General features: G+C 37.7%; 1 protein-coding gene across 3 annotated transcripts in view; it reads left to right on the top strand.

Annotated features, from left to right (window-relative positions):
- LOC123865597 (facilitated trehalose transporter Tret1-like) overlaps positions 1–17,352 on the top strand; it is a 32,256-nt gene extending 14,904 nt beyond the window's left edge. For all 3 annotated transcript variants that reach the window (XM_045906740.1, XM_045906739.1, XM_045906738.1), the window contains exons 2-5: positions 690–1,617; positions 12,547–12,712; positions 13,424–13,611; positions 16,231–17,352. In XM_045906740.1, coding sequence (XP_045762696.1) covers positions 706–1,617; positions 12,547–12,712; positions 13,424–13,611; positions 16,231–17,295 — 2,331 coding nt within the window. In that variant the 5' untranslated portion in view covers positions 690–705 and the 3' untranslated portion in view covers positions 17,296–17,352. The remainder of the gene's footprint in view (positions 1–689; positions 1,618–12,546; positions 12,713–13,423; positions 13,612–16,230) is intronic.
- The last annotated feature ends 3,235 nt before the right edge of the window (positions 17,353–20,587 follow it).

The following is a 20,587-nucleotide window of genomic DNA, read 5'->3' as shown; positions in this document are numbered from 1 at the left end:
TCAAAGCTAACAAGATCATATTAATTTCGCGTTCAGCCCATTTGAATATTGAATTGTGGTATGAATATTGGAATATCGTGTTCCGCATTCACATTAAATGGTTCAATTGTAAGCCTCCGAGTTTATTGATAAATGTTTTAATATTATACCGTTTTCATAATAATGTTGCATTACCGTCATCATGATCAACCTATCGCCGGCTCACTACTGAGCACGGGTCTTCTCTCAGAATGAGAAGGGTTCAGGCCATAATCCGCCACGTTGGCCCAGTGCAGGTAGATTTCACACACCAGTGAGAACATTATGGACATCTCTCAAGCATGCAGGTTTCCTCACGATGTTTTCCTTCACCGTTAAAGCAAGTGATTTAAGAGCGCTGGTAACTCCAAAGAGGTGCATGCCCGAGAACGAACCCCCGACCTGAACAGGAAGCCAATGTTTAAGCCACTGAGCTATCACCGCTCTTACATCACTGAAGCTAAAATCCACGTAAAACTCGGTGAATATTCATGTGTAAAGTTTCGTTTAAATATTATGCATGAAAACCCCAAACTGTGGTAACCAAACTCCTTAATAGGTACCGGGGCTCGGGAAAAAAGTAAAAACAGTCCCCAATTTCGTAGTCAGCAATTCCCTCGAATCGTCGGATCCTACAAAGCCCTCATTAAAATTCAATCTTTCTTTTACAGGAAAGCTAATAAAAGGATGGCCGGATCACGCGAGAGGCTGCTCTACGATCGACATTTAGACTTTGATTACGAATACGAACGGAGGCGACGACACGAGATAAGTAGATTCGAAGCGCAGCGTGCCGAGCCAAACTGCATTCGAACAGAACGCTTCGAAATAGAACGACCGAAGCGCAAAAATGGTTACGTGTTCGAAGACATCTATTCGGATTTCGACGAGGCTCAAGGGCGACTGTCGTTGTTTAGACCGATCAGACCAGAGTATTTAAACTTACAGACGAGCTACGTAACCAAGTACAATTCCTTGCCTAGGAACCATTACTACGATAACGATCGTCGTCGGTACAAAAAAGACTACTACGACTTCAGAATCGAAGCAGAGAGACGGAGGCCGCGGCAATCTTATGAATACAAACAAAAAGAACGAACTGATACAAAACGAAACGAAATTAGGTTAACTGATCGAAACGAACGACGACCTATTTCTAGTAATTCTAGAATTACCTATCCCACTCAGAAGCCTAAGAATGTGGCTGTGTGTAAACCTCTCCGTTTGTCGGAGAAGAATGTTAAATATTGGACCACCGATCCGCCTGAGAAACATCAAGAGAACCACGCGAACCAAACGAACCAAGCAAAGAAACCAAAGAAAGACGAAGCGAAAAAGATAGTTAAATTCTCGGAAGTGTCTGGTTGCCGCAAAATGGTTATCGATGATCCAATTTGCGGACGCAAAGTGGTTGCGGTGAGAGAGTTGGAGGTTTCGCTGGACCAAATGATCCAGAACGGGTATTTCGAGAAGCACAACATACCGATAAGTCTGCCGGAGAAACGGGAAGAGATAAAGGCGAGCGTGCCGAACGGGAAGTGTTTATCGGGAACGGGGGGTGAGACGCCGGCGCCGCGGAAATCTAGACATTTACCGCAGGTTAGTTGACTTTCGCTTGTACTTTTACTTTTGTAGGGTTCCTTACTTAAAGCATGCCAACGGGACCCTAAGCCATCACTGTCCGTCCGTCCGTCCGTTTGTCAGCGGGCCGTATCTCGTGAACCGTAATAGGTAGCGCTAAAATTTACACAGAATGTGTAATGTGTAGTAAAAAGTTCAAAATCATCGCCATGAAAATTTAAAAGATAAAAAGTGGTAGCAAAACCCCACTCGACTGGTTTTTTCGCCAAACTTTGTTGAACAGATATTTTCACGGACGTTTTCTGATGTTCGTTATCTTGTAATAATTCATCAAAAATTATGTTCTAGCTTCTAAATAAAGAAAAAAGAATTCTAGCATTTTATTGTCAGTTTAAAAGATGTTCTAACATTTACGTTAAATTAACTTAAATAAACCGGTAAGTTACGGTATATCGATACTTAACGGTTTATTTATACTAGTTTTTCATTTAATTTTCCCATAAAGATTTGCGATACAGCCTGTAAACACTGTTATCTGGGGTAGAAGGGGTCGAAGGAACATAATTATAGTCATTACAGGCCCGTTAGCGTCAGGAGAGGCCCTCAGATATGAATAATGGGCCGTCCCTTGCCCTGACATGCTGGTTTAATATTTTATGTTATGTAAAACTTCATAATGATGTATTTTATACACATTCTTACTACTTCTTGTGAATATATACTCGTATGTTTTACTACATGAGGCTCGCGAAAAATGCCTTGAAAACTCGTTGATTATCAGGAGTAAAAGGTAGCATATATTAATTACTCTCTAGGTGTTTCATTATATCAATGCAAAAAATCATAGCTATCCGTGGCTCCGTTGTGTGGCTGTGGCAAGATGTGATGGAGCTACGAATTGTAGATAGATAGAAAACGTAGCGTAGCGTTTAGCTACGAGACTTTGGATGTGGGGGTAACCTCCTGAAACTGGTGTCCCGATTATAGCTACATTATCCCCGAGGCTGTAAATTATATTACGCGCATGAAAACGCGAGAAAAATTTTCATATAATACTATATTATTCTCGCGACTTTGTCCGCGTGGAGTACACAAAATTCAACCCCTATATCTTAATGGGGTAAAATGGGTTTACCCCATTAAGATATAGGGCTTGAATTTTTTTCAAATCGTTTCTTAGCGAATGTCTACGTCATAAAACGCTATCTGCACGCCCAGCCTGATCCGTTCAGTAGTTTGAGCTGTGCGTTGATAGATCAGTCAGTTAGTCAGCTTTTCCTACTATATGTTGTATATTTAGACAAATCACACTAATATTATAAAGGCGAAAGTTTGTGTGTATGTTTGTTACTCTTTCACGCAAAAACAACTGGACGGATTTGTGTCAAATTTGGAAGGGAGATAGATTATACCCTAGATTAAAAAATAAGCTACTTTGTCCCGGAAAATCTAAGAGTACACACGGGATTTTGAAAAACCTATTTCTACACGGACGAAGTTGCGGGCATCAGCAAGTTTACTATATTATAAAAGTGCTCGCGACCTTGCTGTTTCTCTGCACTGGCCCTTAGTGTATACTCCTAAGTAGGTATAATTTTGTCCCTTTTGCTGAAACTCAGTACAAAAGTGTTACAATGGCACTCAACCTAGTTTTAATAAAGGCGCAAGGCCAAACATTATCCCAGCAAGCGGTGCTTGATATTGGGTTAAGATTAACCCGATCTCGATCACTTGCCACCAAGTGCCCTTCTTGATAAATCGGCCAAGAACAATGAGAAATTGCGCCGCAAATATTATTCACTTGAGGATGCCCGCGGCTTCGCGGTTAAAATAGGTTCAGTGGTTGGGCCGCGAAAACGTAGCAGACAGACAGACAGATAGAGAGACGGACACACTTTCGCATTTATAATATTAAGTATGGATGATGGAACAACGCAGATACCTGCACCAGTGAGTTGGCCCGTTAATCACTCTACCAAAGTGAACTACTCTACTGAATATACCTACCTAGTTACATCTATACTAATATTATAAAGAGGAAACCTTTGTATTTTTGTATGTTTGTATTGAATAGGCTCAAAAACTACTGGACCGATTTCAAAATTTCTTTTACCATTACTTAAAGGGATTCTTCCGAATCCGTATAGGCTATATTTTATCCCGGAAAATAGATAGGATTTTTCGTGATAGTGTCCACCCGTGCGAAGCCGGGGCGGGTCGCTAGTATTGAATATTTCCATTGGTAACCGAGAAATTGAGACTGATATTTCAGTTTTCATCCCTAAGTTTCGGTCACATTCAAATTGTGTCTTCATCATCATCATGATCAACCCTTCGCTGGCTCACTACTGAGAACGGGTCTCCTCGTAGAAGGAGAAGGGTTTAGTCATAGTGTACCAGGTGGCCAAATACGGATTGGCAGACTTCACCCACTTTTGAGAACAATATGGAGAACTCTCAGTTGTGCAGGTTTCCTTGTGATATTTTCCTTCACCGTTAAAGCAAGTAATGTTTTAATTGATTAAAATTTTAACACCCCCGATAAGTGAAGGTTACAGTAACTAGAAAAGAGCTGATAACTTTCAAACGGCTGAACCGATTTTCTTGGATTATAGCTAAGAACACTCTCGATCAAGCCACCTTTCAAACAAAAAAAAAAAAACTAAATGAAAATCGGTTCATTAGTTTAGGAGCTACGATGCCACAGACAGACACACAGATACACAGATATACACGTCAAACTTATAACACCCCTCTTTTTGGGTCGGGGGTTAAAAACAAGTAGCTCCGAAAAGTTAGAATTGCCCGGAATAGAATCCCGACCTCCTGAATGACGTCTTAACCACTAGACTGTTCACCCTTCTTACTTTAACAGGAGACCTGTACTCAGTAGTGGGCTGGTGACCGGTTTGAATGGGATCGAAAATTAGGGATAAGAAGTGAAATATCAGAATTAAATTCTCGGTTACTAATTGAAATGTTCTATAGGTAGCTAGATACATTCAGTAGGATAGTTCGCTCTGGTAGAGTCCAACTCACTGGCACAGGTTTCTGCGAGCCGGAGATAAACAATAGATCCTATTCAGTACGGTCAGCTCTGACATTGTAGTGTGCGGCTAGGGAAGGCTTTATTATTACGAGAAGAGTAAGTAACAATACCGGCCAAGTGCAAGTCGGATTCGTACACGAAGGGTTCCGTACCATTGCACAAGAAATAACACATTACTTTCTGTAATGTAACCACAAATTCAAGGTACTCAGATTTGTCCCTTTACTTGTGCCAAAAGAGATTGCTACCTGCCAAACGTGATTCTAGGTCAGAAGTGCCCTATATTATTTACTAGCGACCCGCCCCGGCTTCGCACGGGTGGACATTTATTTTTTCTATTTTCCGGGATAAAACAAAGCCTATACGGATTCGGAAGAATCCCTCTAAGTAATGGTAAAAGAAATTTTGAAATCGATCCAGTACTTTTTGAGCCTATTCAATACAAACATACAAAAATACAAAGGTTTCCTCTTTATAATATTAGTATAGATAGGTTTTGATTCCTTTGACGGGTCTTGACAGACACACAACAAAGTGATTCTATGAGGGTTCCTTTTTAACCCCCGACCCAAAAAGAGGGGTGTTATAAGTTTGACGTGTGTATCTGTGTATCTGTCTGTGGCATCGTAGCTCCTAAACTAATGAACCGAATTTAATTTAGATTTTTTTTTGTTTGAAAGGTGGCTTGATCGAGAGTGTTCTTAGCTATAATCCAAAGAAATCGGTTCTGCCGTTTGTAAGTTATCAGCTCTTTTCTAGTTACTGTAACCTTCACTTGTCGGTGGTGTTATTTCCTTTTGAGGTACGGAACCCTAAAACAACTTACTTTACTAGGCACAATAGTATTTTGTAATTTGGCTGAACTTAAGGTCTGGGCGTTTTTTCTCTATGACATTCAAGATAGTCATATCGGCTATCAACCTCGATAATACAGAAACCCTTCTAAATCAATCCGGCACACCCCTTCCTCCTTCAACTTTGCATAAAACGACTCTGCAAAAGTAATACGGAACCAGACAAAGTTGTGTCCGAAACGACAGTGAGTTCCTAAACTCTTTTAATAATGTACGCCCCAGACTTTGCTTTTCAAAGTTCAGGAAATAAAATAGTAAACTTACCACGTCTGCTTCTAGCGGTCATCTCATGTAATTGAAGTGAAAACTTCTGCGCATTGAACAATTTGGGATGGGGTTTTTAATACTACATAATACTAAGCTTTTAAAATTCACAACTTTTTGCGGTTCAATTTTTGATTCTCGGTTGGCAGTCATAGTGGTAAATTTTTGCGGTCAATGACGAAACGGTTGGATTGAGTAAATTTGCATAAATGAGATTTTTCGATAGTTTTGTTAAGGTGTGTAAAATATACCGATCCACATTAATAGTCCAGTCAGGTTGCTTCGCGGAGTCCCTTAGAGGCATCTGAATCCATAGGCAGTTGCCTACATTATATTATGGATAATCCGAGATTGATCATGATATAACTAGCTGATGCCCGCGACTTCATACCTGTGGATTTATGTATTGAAAATCCCATGGGATAAAAGTAACCTACGTTACTCTCCAGGTCTTTAACTGTATCCATGCAAGATAATATGGGTATAGGAAATGATATGAAGACAAACAAGAGAGTCGCGGCGTGTGTTGACGGTGGTCTAGCCGCTAAGCTGCCAAAGCTTTGCAGTTAGCAACGAAACTGTCGGAATGTGGATATCTGCATACCTAAGATTTTCCCATAATTTACTCAATTGTGTAAAATTTACCGATCCACATTATAGTCCAGCCAGAATGCGTCGCGGAATCCGTAGGCAGTTTCTACATTGTATGGATAGTCCGGGACTGGGTATTATGACATAATATGAAGCTGCGAAAGACAAACAAGGCAGTCGCGGCGTGTGGTGACGCTAAGCCGCTAATCTAGGCTGACGGGAGAGCTTTGCGGTTGACGACGAAACTGTCAGAATGCGGAATTTTCATACCTACTGGGGAATTAAAGTTGCGTCATTTCAAAAATTTTAACTGACGACTGACTCGCTTTTTCAAAAACTAGATAATGCCCGCGACTTAGTCTGCGTGGATACATTAGGTTTAAAAAACTTGCCAAATGCGAGTCAGTCGCGCACCGAGGGTTTTGTAACTCGGGTGTTTTTTCAGTCATTTTGGACGATAAATGAAAACCTATTATGCATAAAAATAAACTAAATAAAAATCTGTTTTAATACCCCACTTGGTACAGTTATCTTACTTTGAAAATTGAAAATAGTATACCTAATTACTTGTTCATGAACACATTTTAATAATTTTTTTTTGTGATGAAACCACAAATTCACGGTTTTCACATTTTTTCCTTTACTTTGTGTTATAAGACCTACTATTTCATGACTCTGGGTCAACGGGAAGTACCCTGTAGGTTTTCTTGAGAGACACGACAAATGGACAGACGAACAGACAGGCAGACTGAGAACAAAATGATCCTATAAGGGTTCCGTTTTTCCTTTTGAAGTACGGAAGCCTAAAAATCCCGTGGGAACCATGGAGTACCAATCATATAAAGGCAATGACAATACAGTTTCTTAAACACCAGAATTAGAATATACCTATTGGCCGAGTTTGACACGCAAATAGGATTACTATTACCTGACCAGGTATTACCTATAGGTGCTAATCTGTTTACTCAATATTTGCAACATGTCCACTATAGGTCAAGCACGAATACACAACAACAACATACGCTCAAGCATACGCTATATAAACAAGTGTAAATTAAAAATTTATAACACCCCCGACAAAGTATCTGAGTTTTCCAAAACATCATTTTCAAATAAATAATTATGTATCTAGGCAACGTCCATCTTGACAGCTTGACATTTGTCAATTGACATAATATTATGAACCTAACGATCTGTTACAAAGTTACAAGAAAACTAGAAAAGAGCTGTAAAATAAAATCGGTTCATTCGTTTAGGTGCTACGATGCCACAGACAGATACACAGATACACACGTCAAACTTATAACACCCCTCTTTTTGGGTCGGGGGTTAACAAATACGGTAGGTATGTTGTTATACCTAGGTACTAACCTGACTTTAGATGTCTCATGACTTTATTACCCGACTGCGGCGATGCCCAACAGATTATATTATGTTTGATCCGTATGTATGCAAAATAAAAAATAAAAATATTCAATTAAACTTTTACAGGTACTTTTGAATCGTCAAATGCATTTACCACTGGTTCGGAATGCCTTTCGTACCGAGAAGAACCAACAAGAAACTCGGCGGTTGCTCTTATCCAAAAATTTGATATACAATATTATGCCACGTATAAAAGTAATAATAATTGAAGTCCTGCGCATTGCTGGAGTGAGCTGCAGGTTAAATCTACGCTCTTTTATCATTTACTTTCCTAATCTTCAATTGTATAATACCTATTATTGCTTTTCTCAGGAGCATAACATTAACAATTTTTTAAAGTTGCGTAAAGGCAAGTCCAAAAGTGATTGCGGATTGATTGTTATTTTTGAAAGGCTAGACTCGAAGGGAATCGCGTGTTTTAACCGACTTCGAAAAAAGGAGGAGGTTCTCAATTCGTCGGAATCTTTTTTTTTAAATGTATATGTTACCCGATTACTCTAAGACGCCTGGACCGATCTGGAATATTTTTTTTTTGTTTGGTATATATCAGGATCTTCCGAATTTCAGTTCCCAGGGATTGCTATGGACTATGGAGTAATCTAGGGGTATCTACTAGGCACTATAAATATCGTAAAACTGAATGTCGGATGGATGGCCAGACAACCCTGGCTTAACGATAACCCTATAAACATTACACTGGCATTAAAAGCAGGGCTTCTGGCGCCTACCCACGGTAAGGATTAATGTTAATCCGGGGTTTACAAGATTAATACATTATAGCTCGCTTGTATCCACCTCATAGTGTAATGATATGGGTATAATACGCGACATGTTGAGAGAGCAATCGGGGTATGAGGCGGGGGGGACGCCCGCACAGCGCACACCCGCACGTCACTTGTAATAGTAATATTACAAACGCGAAAGTGTGTCTATCTATCTGTCTGCTAGATTTTCATGGACCATCCCCGGATTTTAATTTTGTAAAAAAGAATACCCGGCTGAGTTTATTGTAGGCTCTTCTCAGACTTGGGCGCGTTTGGAACCCTTGTAGCTTTTCACCACTACAATCAAAAATTGTACAATAGAACAATCAGAAAATGTACAATAGTACCTACCTACCCAATTTGAATAAATTACTGTGAATTTGACCGATTTGGACAATATTTGGTACAGGGATAGCAAAACAATATCATATTCTGATGCAACCTTGAAGTTTTCACCCATCTCGAAATCGCCCAGCGCCTAAAGAACTTTTCACTTCAAAAATTAAGTGCGGATTAACATGATACTCGTATCTTTACCACATCCGTACTAATTACGGCCCCAATCCTTCAGATTAAAGCGAAAAAACCGCTCGATCCGCCGCCCGCTGCAAAAAGCAACATCGAAAAAAGAAGCTCGACTTTTTGCCAACCCTTTTTTAAGGGTCGTGACCCATTTACACAATAGGCTTTTAAAGCAGACGATATTGATACGACTACGACTTATCGTTTGACTTTCTTATTCCATAAAAGCTTAGTATATTCATGTCCCATTACTCAACCTTACTGTAGATCATAGGGGATATGAACAGCATCTTTGTTGTATATTTAAAACTCTCGTTTGCGTATGAAAGTTGTAATTATTATCACTATACTACATTTTTGTCTGTTGTGATTGGCTGAATTTATGGGATTATCGCTGTAGCTTTGCCTTTTAGTCAATAGTGAGGGAGTGTCAGTTGAGGTGATTGCGATCGTCAAGCTCAGGGAAGTTGTCAAATTTTGGCGGCAGGCCTTGAGTTAAATTTGGAATACACAACTCAAAAACTCTAAAGTCAAATGGATACTATACTGTGCTGTGTTAATCATAATCAATATCAACCACTAGACAATACGTGAGGATTTATTAAAATCCGGTTAGAACTCTTTGATTTTCCAGGATAAAAAATAGTCTATGCCCTTCACCGCGATGTAAGCTACGATTCTGTAGTCTGTATCTTTCCTCAAAGTTGAACTTGGTTAAATGATGCATTTGACGTGCGACCGATTAATTGTGAAACGATTCATACTAAAACTGTGATTCATTTGGCTACTGTCCGATACGATTCCGTTAGTAATGATTTTATCTTCGTCGTAACATGTAAAAAATTTTTTAAAGGGCCAAACAGACCCAAATTAAGATTAAAACGATCCAAGCGGGTTTTCCAGTTAACTTTTAATAATTTAACAGTTGCTGAAGCTGTTTGGAAGGAATTAGGTAATATTGGAAACTTGGCCAAGTGGAAACTTTTGAATTGATGGAGTATTAATATTTTCTTGGCAATTAGGAAACTTTTTGCATTTTCAATTTATACTTAGAGCTTTCCATTAACGGATTTTTATGCAATAAATAATATTAGTGTTGCTACAAGAATATTAAAGAGGTCTCAGTACCTAATTTTAACATCATCACCATCTCAGCCACTGCCTATTCGTGGCCCACGGGTCTCCTCTTTAGAACGAGAGGAGCTTAAACCGTAGTCCAACACGCTGTAGCACCAAGTACGCATTAGCATACTTTAAAAACATTATGGAGAACTTTTATCATGCACACATCACAATATTTTCATTCACCGTGAGATTACATAACTTCGTAAAAATATCAGGGGTCCAGAAGGGGTCCAGGCACAGAAACGATACCTACTAGAACCCCTGGATAAAAACCAAGAACGTTTTTCATATTTTTCTTTGGGTTTTCAATTTCCACGCGAGTCACGGCCACGTTCCACTCTCAAAACAATGGCCTTAAGTTTCCTTTTATCTCTCGATTGGAAAGGAATTTTTCGATACAGTAATAGCAGAGCCTTCGCGAACGTCGTTTCTCGTTCAGTGAACTACAGCGCAGGCACGTAGGCTACGTGACGCGGAATGCTTTATTCTAAGCGAGGGATAAGAATTGGCGAAACTTTTCATCTACACATAAAATAAAATTGTAGAAAAGTAGTGTCTGTACACTGGAAATATATAAAAAAAAGTAGCAGGGGTTGTTATTATATCGATGCCGAACCCGAAATTGTAATTAATTTTTTTTTGTCTGTTTGTCTGTTTGTCTGTGTGTTTGTGCATGCTAATATCAGAAACGGCTTTTTCGATTTAGATACGGTTTTCACTAATATATTGTAGTAAGCTTCACTTAACATTTAGTGTTTATTTCATGTCAATCGGTTCATAAATAAAAAAGTTATGTCAATTTAAAGAATCACGGCGAACATTTTTAACGTACAGAGTATACTACGTACTACACGCCTCGCGCCTGAGCGTCCGTGGCTATATAAAGCGCGCTGAGAGCTATTCCACGCGAACGAAGTCGCGGGCACAGCTAGTTATGAAATATACTTACTATGGAATTTTTACAACTTAAATATTATAATCTGTTCACTAACATAGTGTACACCCACAGGTTGCACGGGTATCATAGTAATTAATAAGCACAAGTTAGGTAGAAATAAAACCGGCCAAGTGCGAGTCAAACTCGCCCACCAAGAGTTCCGTACTCGGATATTTTTTTTCCGACATTTTGCACGATAAATCAAAAACTATTAGGTACGCTTAAAAATAAATAAAAATCTGTTTTAGAATATACAAGTAAAGCCCTTTTCATATTATACTCCACTTTTGAAAATTGAAATACATTTTAATTTTTTTTCTGTGATGGTACCACAAAATCACGGTTTTCGGATTTTTTCCTTTACTTGTGCTCTAAGAGCTACCTAACTGCCTTTCATAATTCTAGGTCAACGGGAAGTACCCTATAAGTTTTCTTGACAGACACGAGGAACGGACAGACAGACAACAAAGTGATCCTATAAGGGTTCCGTTTTTCCTTTTGAGGTACGGACCCTAAAAATAGACTATTTTTATGTTATCAGATAGGGGTCGCTTATGAAAGTGGTGTTGCTGTAGACTTCTCCAACTAAGCGTGAATTTTGGGTAGGACCTAAAGTAATGTAATGGAAACCTCATCTTCAAAACCACATTAAGTTCGCATCGCTTAGGAACGAGGCACGTGCCTACAGTATAGCAGTACGTGACAAGGAATGTTTTATTTCGACACTTGAGAAAATTGTCTCTTTGTTTACCCGCTCCCAAGATAATACTTACATTTGCGGTCTCGGAAGATATTTATGTAGACGGGAAAACATAGAATGTACCTTTAAGGACAGGGATGATTATTTGAAAGCGTACAATATTGTTTTTATGCTCCAGCTTACTTCTTAAGCAATTTTCCATGCAAAACTTATCACGCCTGTTACTTATTCTATTATTATTAGTTGTTCAAGATATAAAATCAAAATCTCTTCTATAAATATTTCTCGCCATTTGGTCCGCGTAGATATAATAATTTATGTTCAAAAATCCCGCGAGAACCATGGATTTTTTACGGGATAAAAAATAGCCTATGTGTTAAGAGTAACAAACACATACGCCCACGCGCGCACTCACACACACGCATACGCATCTGTGCGCGCGTGTTTCTTGTGTGTGTGTGTGTGTGTGTGTGTGTGTGTGTGTGTGTGTGTGTGTATGTGTGCGTGTGTGTGTGTGTATGGAAATCTACTGGACGGATTTGGCTGTTTGGAATGAAGATAGTTTATACCTGACTCAGTACATAAGCTATTTTTATCCCGGAAAATCAAAGGATCGAAAACCTACATCCACGCGGACAAAGTCGTGTGGGTATCATCAAGTGTTATGTAGCCAAGTTTTGTCATTTTATTCAACGTTTCTTTTTTTTTTTCTCCAGGTGATAGCAGCGCTTGCAGTGTCCCTAGCCCCCTTCTCAGCGGGGCTCGGCAAGGGGTACAGCTCGCCAGCCATAGCTTCCCTGCAGGGGCCTGGCAACGCGACGCGAAGGGACTTCCAGCTGACCGACCAACAGGCTTCGTGGCTTGCTTCCTTATCTTTTCTTGGTAAGGATTTTCGAAATAATTCCCACAACGGTATTTTTTTCATTCGATTACTAGTAATTATAGCTCTACTAGCCGATGCCCGCGACTTCGTCCGCGTGGATTTAGGTTTTTCGAAATCCCGTGGGAACTCTTTGATTTTCCGGGATAAAAAGTATCCTATGTGCTAATCCAGGATATTATCTATCTCCATTCTAAATTTCAGCCAAATCCTTTCAGTAGTTTTTGCGTGAAGGAGTAACAAACATACACACACACACACACACACACACACATACAAACTTTCGCCTTTATAATATTAGTGTGAAGTGTAATACTACGATCTCACCTGGTGCGAAATTTTCTCATCCTAGTAAAAATAGCCTTCTTTCTCACAGTTCGCTACAAAACTGCCTTGGCTTGTGTCACAGCAAGATACTTCTTCCCAAGACAGTTTTTAACCCCCGACCCAAAAAGAGGGGTGTTATAAGTTTTACGTGTGTATCTGTGTATCTGTTTGTGGCATCGTAGCTCCTAAACGAATGTACCGATTTTAATTTAGTTTTTTTTGTTTGAAAGGTGGCTTGATCGAGAGTGTTCTTAGCTATAATCGAAGAAAATCGGTTCAGCCGTTTGAAAGTTATCAGCTCTTTTCTAGTTTTCTTGTAGAGGTTTTAAATTTTAAGTTATGTCACTAATATCATGGTAGATTAAATAGCTTGTTTCTCGTTAAAGGTGCTCTCTTCGGAGGAATGGCGGGTGGTGCTGCTATGAGGCACGGAAGACGTCGGGTGCTGTCCCTCGCCGCGGCGCCGTGTAGTCTATCCTGGCTGCTGACAGTACTGGCCACGTCAGTCAGGATGATGTGCATTACTGCCTTCCTGGGAGGATTCTGCTGCTCCATCCTCACCATGCTGTCTCAGGTAATTCTACGAAGTTTTTTTTCGAGAGTTCATTGGAGACCAAGTCGGTTAGGCTCCGCTGATTTTGGACACTTAAAAAAAATAGCTAAGAGGTTCGTGCAGTAAAAATAGCTTAATTGGGTCACCCAACTGAAAAATACTGTTAGATCTTGGAATCGTCTGATAGAAGCAAGTGTTATTTTGCGAAATTGCATGATTTGCAATGAGGTAAAAGCTTAATTTGCTATAACCCGCCAAACAGACATATCTGTATGGTTTGATGTATTCACCTGCCCTCCAATACTAAAGTAGCAGGAAAAGCAAGTGATACACACACCAACACACCACACCATACAGATTACAGCTCTTTCAGAACACACTCAACGCACTTCTCTCTGAGTCTTTACATTATAATTGTACATCTCCTGAGGATGCTTCGATGTCGGAGTAATTAACGTACGTTGAGTGTTTTCTGGAAGATCTGTATGTGTTGTAGTGTGGGTGGTGTGAACTGCTTTTTTTCCTTAGCTACTTAGTCAAAATAGTTATCAAAGCTGTTGTAAAATTTCCGTTTTTTTTTTCATAAGGGGTATTAAAGGACCCCTAAAATTGTGTAAATCTACACGGACGTAGTTGAAAGTTAGTGAGCCTTTAAAAAACAGCCACACTCCTTACAGGTTAAAGTATTTTCAGGAATGCATTCAGTTATTTAAATGGAGAAAAAATTAACTCGAATTTAAAACCCCAACAATGTTTTCCCGTACGTACATTACACAATGCATTTTATTTTATAGTCACGGGAATTCACTGGAATGTTCTAAAAAGCTGTTAGTGGACAGCCCGAAGCGAATAAAATAAAGGCCCTTGTTCCACACGGCTCATTGTGCTCGGCCGTAAAATACAGAATTCACTCATAGTTTTTTCAGAGTTTCATCTCTGCCTCATTTTATATACCTACTCTATGAGCTAATGCCCGCCAATACGCCCGCGTGGGTTTAGGTTTTTGAATAGAATAGAATAGAATAGATTTTTATTCAACTAAACTTTTACAAGTGCTTTTGAATCGTCAAATAATTTACCACTGGTTCGGAATGCCGTTTCTATCGAGAAGAACCAGCAAGAAACTCAGCGTTTGCTCTTTTCAATTGTTCAATTTACAATAATATTCAATCTCGTGAGAACTCCGGGAACTCTTTGAATTTCCAGGATAAAAGTAGCTTATGCCACTCTCCAGGTATTTAACTATAGTATAGCTGTATTCGGTCACTTTGTGGTATAGCTAGTAGCTACTATGTCTATGGAAAAACAGGCCATGTGCGAGTTAGACTCGCGCACGGAGGGTTCCGTACTTGGCTATTTTTTCTGACATTTTGTACGATAAATCAAAAACTATTTACTATACATAAAAATAAATAAAAATCCATTTTAGAAGCCCTTTCGTATGATATCCCACTTAGTGTAGTTATCTTACTTTAAAAATTGAAAATACTAATTATTTATTATTTGTTCATGAATACATTTTAATATTTTTTTAGTGATGTAACCACAAATAATCAATTTTCAGATTTTTTCTTTTGCTTGTGCTGAACTACCTACCAACCAAACATGATTTCAGGTCAACGGAAAGTATCCTATACCTAGGTTTTCTCGATAGACACAACAGACGGACAGACAGACAGACAACAAAGTAATCCTATAAGGGTTCCGTTTTTCCTATAGATGTACGGAACCCTAAAAATTACAATACATCAAGTTCAGCATACGAGAGTTTTTCAAACTCAGGTTCACCCAAAATATTCATCGTTCGTAAAAACTTTTTATGGTAATCCAAAGATTATTTATTTATTGTATACAGGCAAGGCAGCCTCACTGGTTCAAAGTAATTTAGGAGGCTTGTTGAGTTTGATGAGCTTTCTTGTGTTGCGCTCGGCACAAAGTTGGTAATCTCATTAGAGGAAAATTATACCTACTTTGTCTACCTTCCCGTGATAATAAACTTTTAGAGGAGAAAATGGGAAAGTTTGGTAGGTACGTAATATGAAGTTGGCTCTACGTCTTTTGCATACATTATGAATTACTTTGGATTCTCTCTTAATGTTATTTAGTAATCAACTGTATGGCTATACCTACTGGTTCTGAATCTGAGCGCAATCAAATTTTACAGCATTCGCATCTTTTTCTTACTAATGTAATAAGAAAAGGGCAAAAAATCCTAATTTAATTTAGAACTGTCAAATCTCGTGACTTTAGGTGCCAGTCGTGAGCCTAATTTGTAACGTGGACTAAAATCTAGTCTTTAAAATTCATTTTCCTTCCTTTTTTTTTAGCAGTATTAAAAAGAAAACGATGCAGATACTCTAAATTTAGTTTAGGAAAAACAGAATCGACGCGGACGTGTAGGGGCCATGATCAAAATACAACCACTCACGTCAGTGCATGGATTAAATTTCACGCGCACACGGTTATCGCCCCGAGTTAAGATGCTAAAGAGCACACGAGCGAGAACACTCGCACCGCTGCGTGTCAGAAAGGGGAAACATCTCATCAAATTAATGTAGCAAGCGATAGTTTACTACGTTTTACTGGAAGCAAAGCAAAAAACAATAATTTTTGATAATATGAATTTTTTTTAAATTCCAGGTTTACATCAGCGAAATCTCAGTGCCGGACATCAGAGGCTGCCTGAGCGCCGTGTTGAAGATCGTGGGTCACCTCGGCGTCCTGTTCAGCTTCACCATCGGCGCCTACCTCGATTGGCAGCAACTAGCGCTCTGCATATCCGCCGCTCCTCTCCTCCTCTTCTGCACAGTCCTCTACATACCAGAAACACCGAGCTATCTCGTGCTTATAGGGAAAGACGAAGAGGCCTACAAAAGCCTCCTCTGGCTCCGTGGACCAAACTCCGACGTTGCTCAAGAACTCGCTACGATAAGAACCAATGTTTTAGCAAGCAAGAACTTTAGTCAACGACAGAGCCAAATGTCTAGCAGTCAACTAATAAACTCTTTTGATGTGAGAACTGCTAATCGCCTTCTCGGTCCAATTCTAGTGACTTGTGGTTTGATGATGTTTCAGCGATTTTCTGGTGCTCACGCGTTTTCCTTCTACGCTGTGCCAATATTTAGGAAAACTTTCGGTGGAATGAATCCTCACGGAGCAGCTATAGCTGTTTCGTTTGTCCAATTGCTTGCATCCTGTTTGTCGGGCTTGCTGATTGATACGGTTGGTCGTCTTCCATTGCTCATTGTGAGCTCGGTACTCATGTCGATGGCGTTAGCTGGATTTGGAAGCTACGCATACTACGAGGAAGTGCATAGAAACCAGAGGATACAGAATGTCATGTTCCATCAAACGGTCGGACAGAATGACTGGATTCCTTTACTCTGTGTCCTGGTTTTCACGATTGCGTTTTCTTTAGGTATGAGTCCGATTTCGTGGCTACTTATTGGGGAATTGTTTCCTTTGGAATACAGGGCGTTTGGGAGTGCGATGGCAACTGCCTTCAGTTACCTCTGCGCGTTTGTGGGTGTTAAAACGTTTGTGGATTTTCAGCAAGCGTTAGGGTTGCATGGAGCATTTTGGTTGTACGCTTCTATAAGTGTAGGGGGATTGTGTTTTGTCGTGTGTTGTGTCCCGGAGACGAAAGGAAGGGATTTAGATGAAATGGACCCAAACTACGTTCAAAGTCTGTCGCCCAAGAGGTAAGTCAGTTTAGATGGACGTTGTATGTACTTGGAAATTTTCCATACCTTTAAAAAATAATATTTAGTGTTGATGTTTATAAAAATATGTCGATAATTTTTAATTAAAAAAAATAAAGAAAAAATATGCCGAAATAAAAAATCAAATACAAAAACCCAAAACTGATGGTACAATTTTCTTTAAATTATGAATTATTATGTTTATTGATTTCATATTGTAATTTTCCAAGTAGAACATCGTCATAAAAATATACAAGCGTTTGGAGGAACAAAATACTATCGAATCCACCGCAAAACTTTGGCTGTGCTTATTAAATTTAACGGACGAAAAATATCCACATTTTTAACGTGGGCCCTCTTTATCTTAGCGGTTTAAGTATCATAATCAAATATACCTCTTTGCATATCCTAAAAACCATATCTTGAATTATTTTTATCTCTGAAGTTTGAACTTTTCATAATAATTATGACCATCTCCTGATTTCTATGTGTGGTCAGTAAAATTCACTCATTTCGATAGAAATTAAAATTAAAAACTTATATAATGTTATTGAAAATAAAGAGTGAAAACGTATAGTTTATTTTGACCAGACATGGCTCCTCGTAATTATGGTCCATTACCTCAATTTAATTGTCTTCATATCGATACCTACTAAAATTAAAATTTCTCATTTTCGAAATCAAATAGTATTATGACAACTGAAATTAATCACGGTAAAATTAATGTTTTTGGTTGTGATTTCTTTGGAAATAAAGAAACGACAAATACTGATTGGTAGTGTCGGTGCAACTATCTTTTCTTTTCCGTATTATGCCTAGTCTTCGTAGTCTCAGATTATTGTACTTTGATATGAGCAGATGATTCATAACGTTGTTATTTTTTACCAACTGGTATGCAAGTCCATTCATAGTGCACTTATCTATAATTATATATAACTATAGGTACCTATAGTTTGGCTAAATAGTAACCAATTAAACTCAACGTATAGATAAATTCTGGGAACTAATATTTATTTCTTTGCTTAGACCGCCGTTAAATTCTTATACTACAAATGTTTACGTTCTCATAGTTAATCTAAACTATATTATGAACTACAATCCACTGTTTCAAACTTAGGTATATCGGATGTCAGAAAGTAAATAAAAAAGTGAACGTTGATTTTCATTTGTTCAAGTGTAGGTATGAATTAATGTAGGTCGACACAGTACATTTTATACAAAAGAATCAAGATATTGTTTACAAATTAACATTATAATATTTGAAAGTCATTGGATGACTCGACAGATAATTTTACCGTGAAAATTTTATTTAACTAATGACCGAATACTGAAACAATATAAGAGCACTCCGAATATTAAGATACTTTTTTTGATATTTGTATGTCAAAAATCAGTCACTTAAAATTGAAAAGCTGATTAACAAAACGGTGTAATTACTCTTTGCTAAAATTAAGTTCGAAGTTCGAGATTTCGACCACCGAACTCAAACTTGAACTCATTTCCAAGCAAAACGGCCTAAAACTGTGCTAAAATTGAGTTCAAAGTTGGAAATTTTGACCAATGAATACAAATTTGAATTCATTTCTAGACAAAATGGCCTAAAATGTTATTATAATTGTGCGCAAAGTTCGTGATTTTCATGAAAACAGTATAACTACAGTGAAGTTGCAAGGTTTTTGGTCCTCCTGTTATCGTTTTACACCGTTTTGTTCATCAGCTCCTCCATTAACGACGTCCTTATAACAATAAACATATTCAGTATTCGGTCGTAAAAACATTTTGACGAGCTTTCTTACCTATAACTTACTATACGACAATAATGTTAAGACAATAAAGTAAATTATAGACACATAGACAATAATTAATATTGTACTTAACTATAACCCTAATTTAGATTAGATTGATGCTACTTTTCCAATATATAAAATCTGGAAAGCGTTTAAGTTATTATAAAATTTATTCGTGAACCTTAATAAAATGGGCAAAGTTCAAGGGCCCTTAAAGATGTCAATGTAAATTGGGGTCTAAAATGCCAATCCTGTAAAAGCTTGTAAAATATTTTTGACAAAAGCTACAACTCTTTTACGAATACTATTATTATGATATAATATCTCATCTAATAAAATACATTTTTAATACATCTATTGAGTGTATTAATAACGTAATAAGAGAAAAGAGTGTAATAAAACTTCATATCAAAAGTACTTAATGCCTTTTTTGCTGTGAGGTTTCTTTTCTAATGAGCTTGCAACGACTTAAAGTTTACGAATTTCGAAATATGAGGAATGTGTGAATAATTCTTATAATCTTAGGTAAATTTAAAAATTGACTTTGTTATCAACACAGTGGAATTGAATTAAAACAGTTGTGAATACAAAAAGATCCGTTTCTTCTTGATTAAATAATAATATATAATATCTTATTTATGTGACTGTTTGTTTAATCAATTTAAAAATATCTCTAAAATACACATTATTATTTTACGCGAATGTTACTTCATTTATGTTGAAAACGAGCCTACGTATTAAATTATTATAGCAAACAAAACGGTGTAGTTACACTTTTGATCAAAATATTATTTTTTTCTTTAATCCGAACGTTTTGGTCCACTGAATACAATTTTGAACTCATTTCCAAGCAAGACGGCCTAAAATTAAGCTAAAATTGGTCCAAAGCTCGTGATTTCAATCAAAACGGTATAATTACAATACAGTTTTAATAGCTTTCATTCTGTACTTTTGCTTCTTTTCTATAATTGTGTTTCATGCATTTACCCATTTTTCTCCAGCTCCTCTATTATATTCTTCCAACATCAAGGACGTCACTTTGCACAATAAGTACCTATTATGCATTTTGGAGAAGGAACAGTCTTCAACATTTTTCTTATTGCAGTTAAGATTCACATGTAGCAAATATAATATATAGAGCATTCATCTTTATTTCTACAATTTATTAATTGTTATCAAACTAATGCCTTCTATGAATATGTTATAAACTAAATGTTGTTTATTTTAATCGTTATTTAGTAAATTTATCTCACAAACATTATATTTTTCTCCATTAATATTAAATTCCATGTTTTTAACGTAGTGTATAAATTTACAAATAATACCTGTATTAAATATTATGATAATATTTATTTTAACGAAGCAAACTTAATAACATACCTACAAATTATTTTATGTATCAATTAATATTTAATAAAACATAGTATTTTTCAAGAACCATTTTGAAATAATATTACATTCTAAACAACGATTTATGAAATATTGCATGTAATTTGAAATTTAATGTGG

Source organism: Maniola jurtina, chromosome 5 (assembly GCF_905333055.1).
Source record: "Maniola jurtina chromosome 5, ilManJurt1.1, whole genome shotgun sequence".
Classification (NCBI taxonomy): Eukaryota; Metazoa; Arthropoda; class Insecta; order Lepidoptera; family Nymphalidae; genus Maniola; species Maniola jurtina.
Note: the sequence above shows the minus strand (reverse complement) of the source record. Positions and strands in the feature narration are given on the sequence as shown.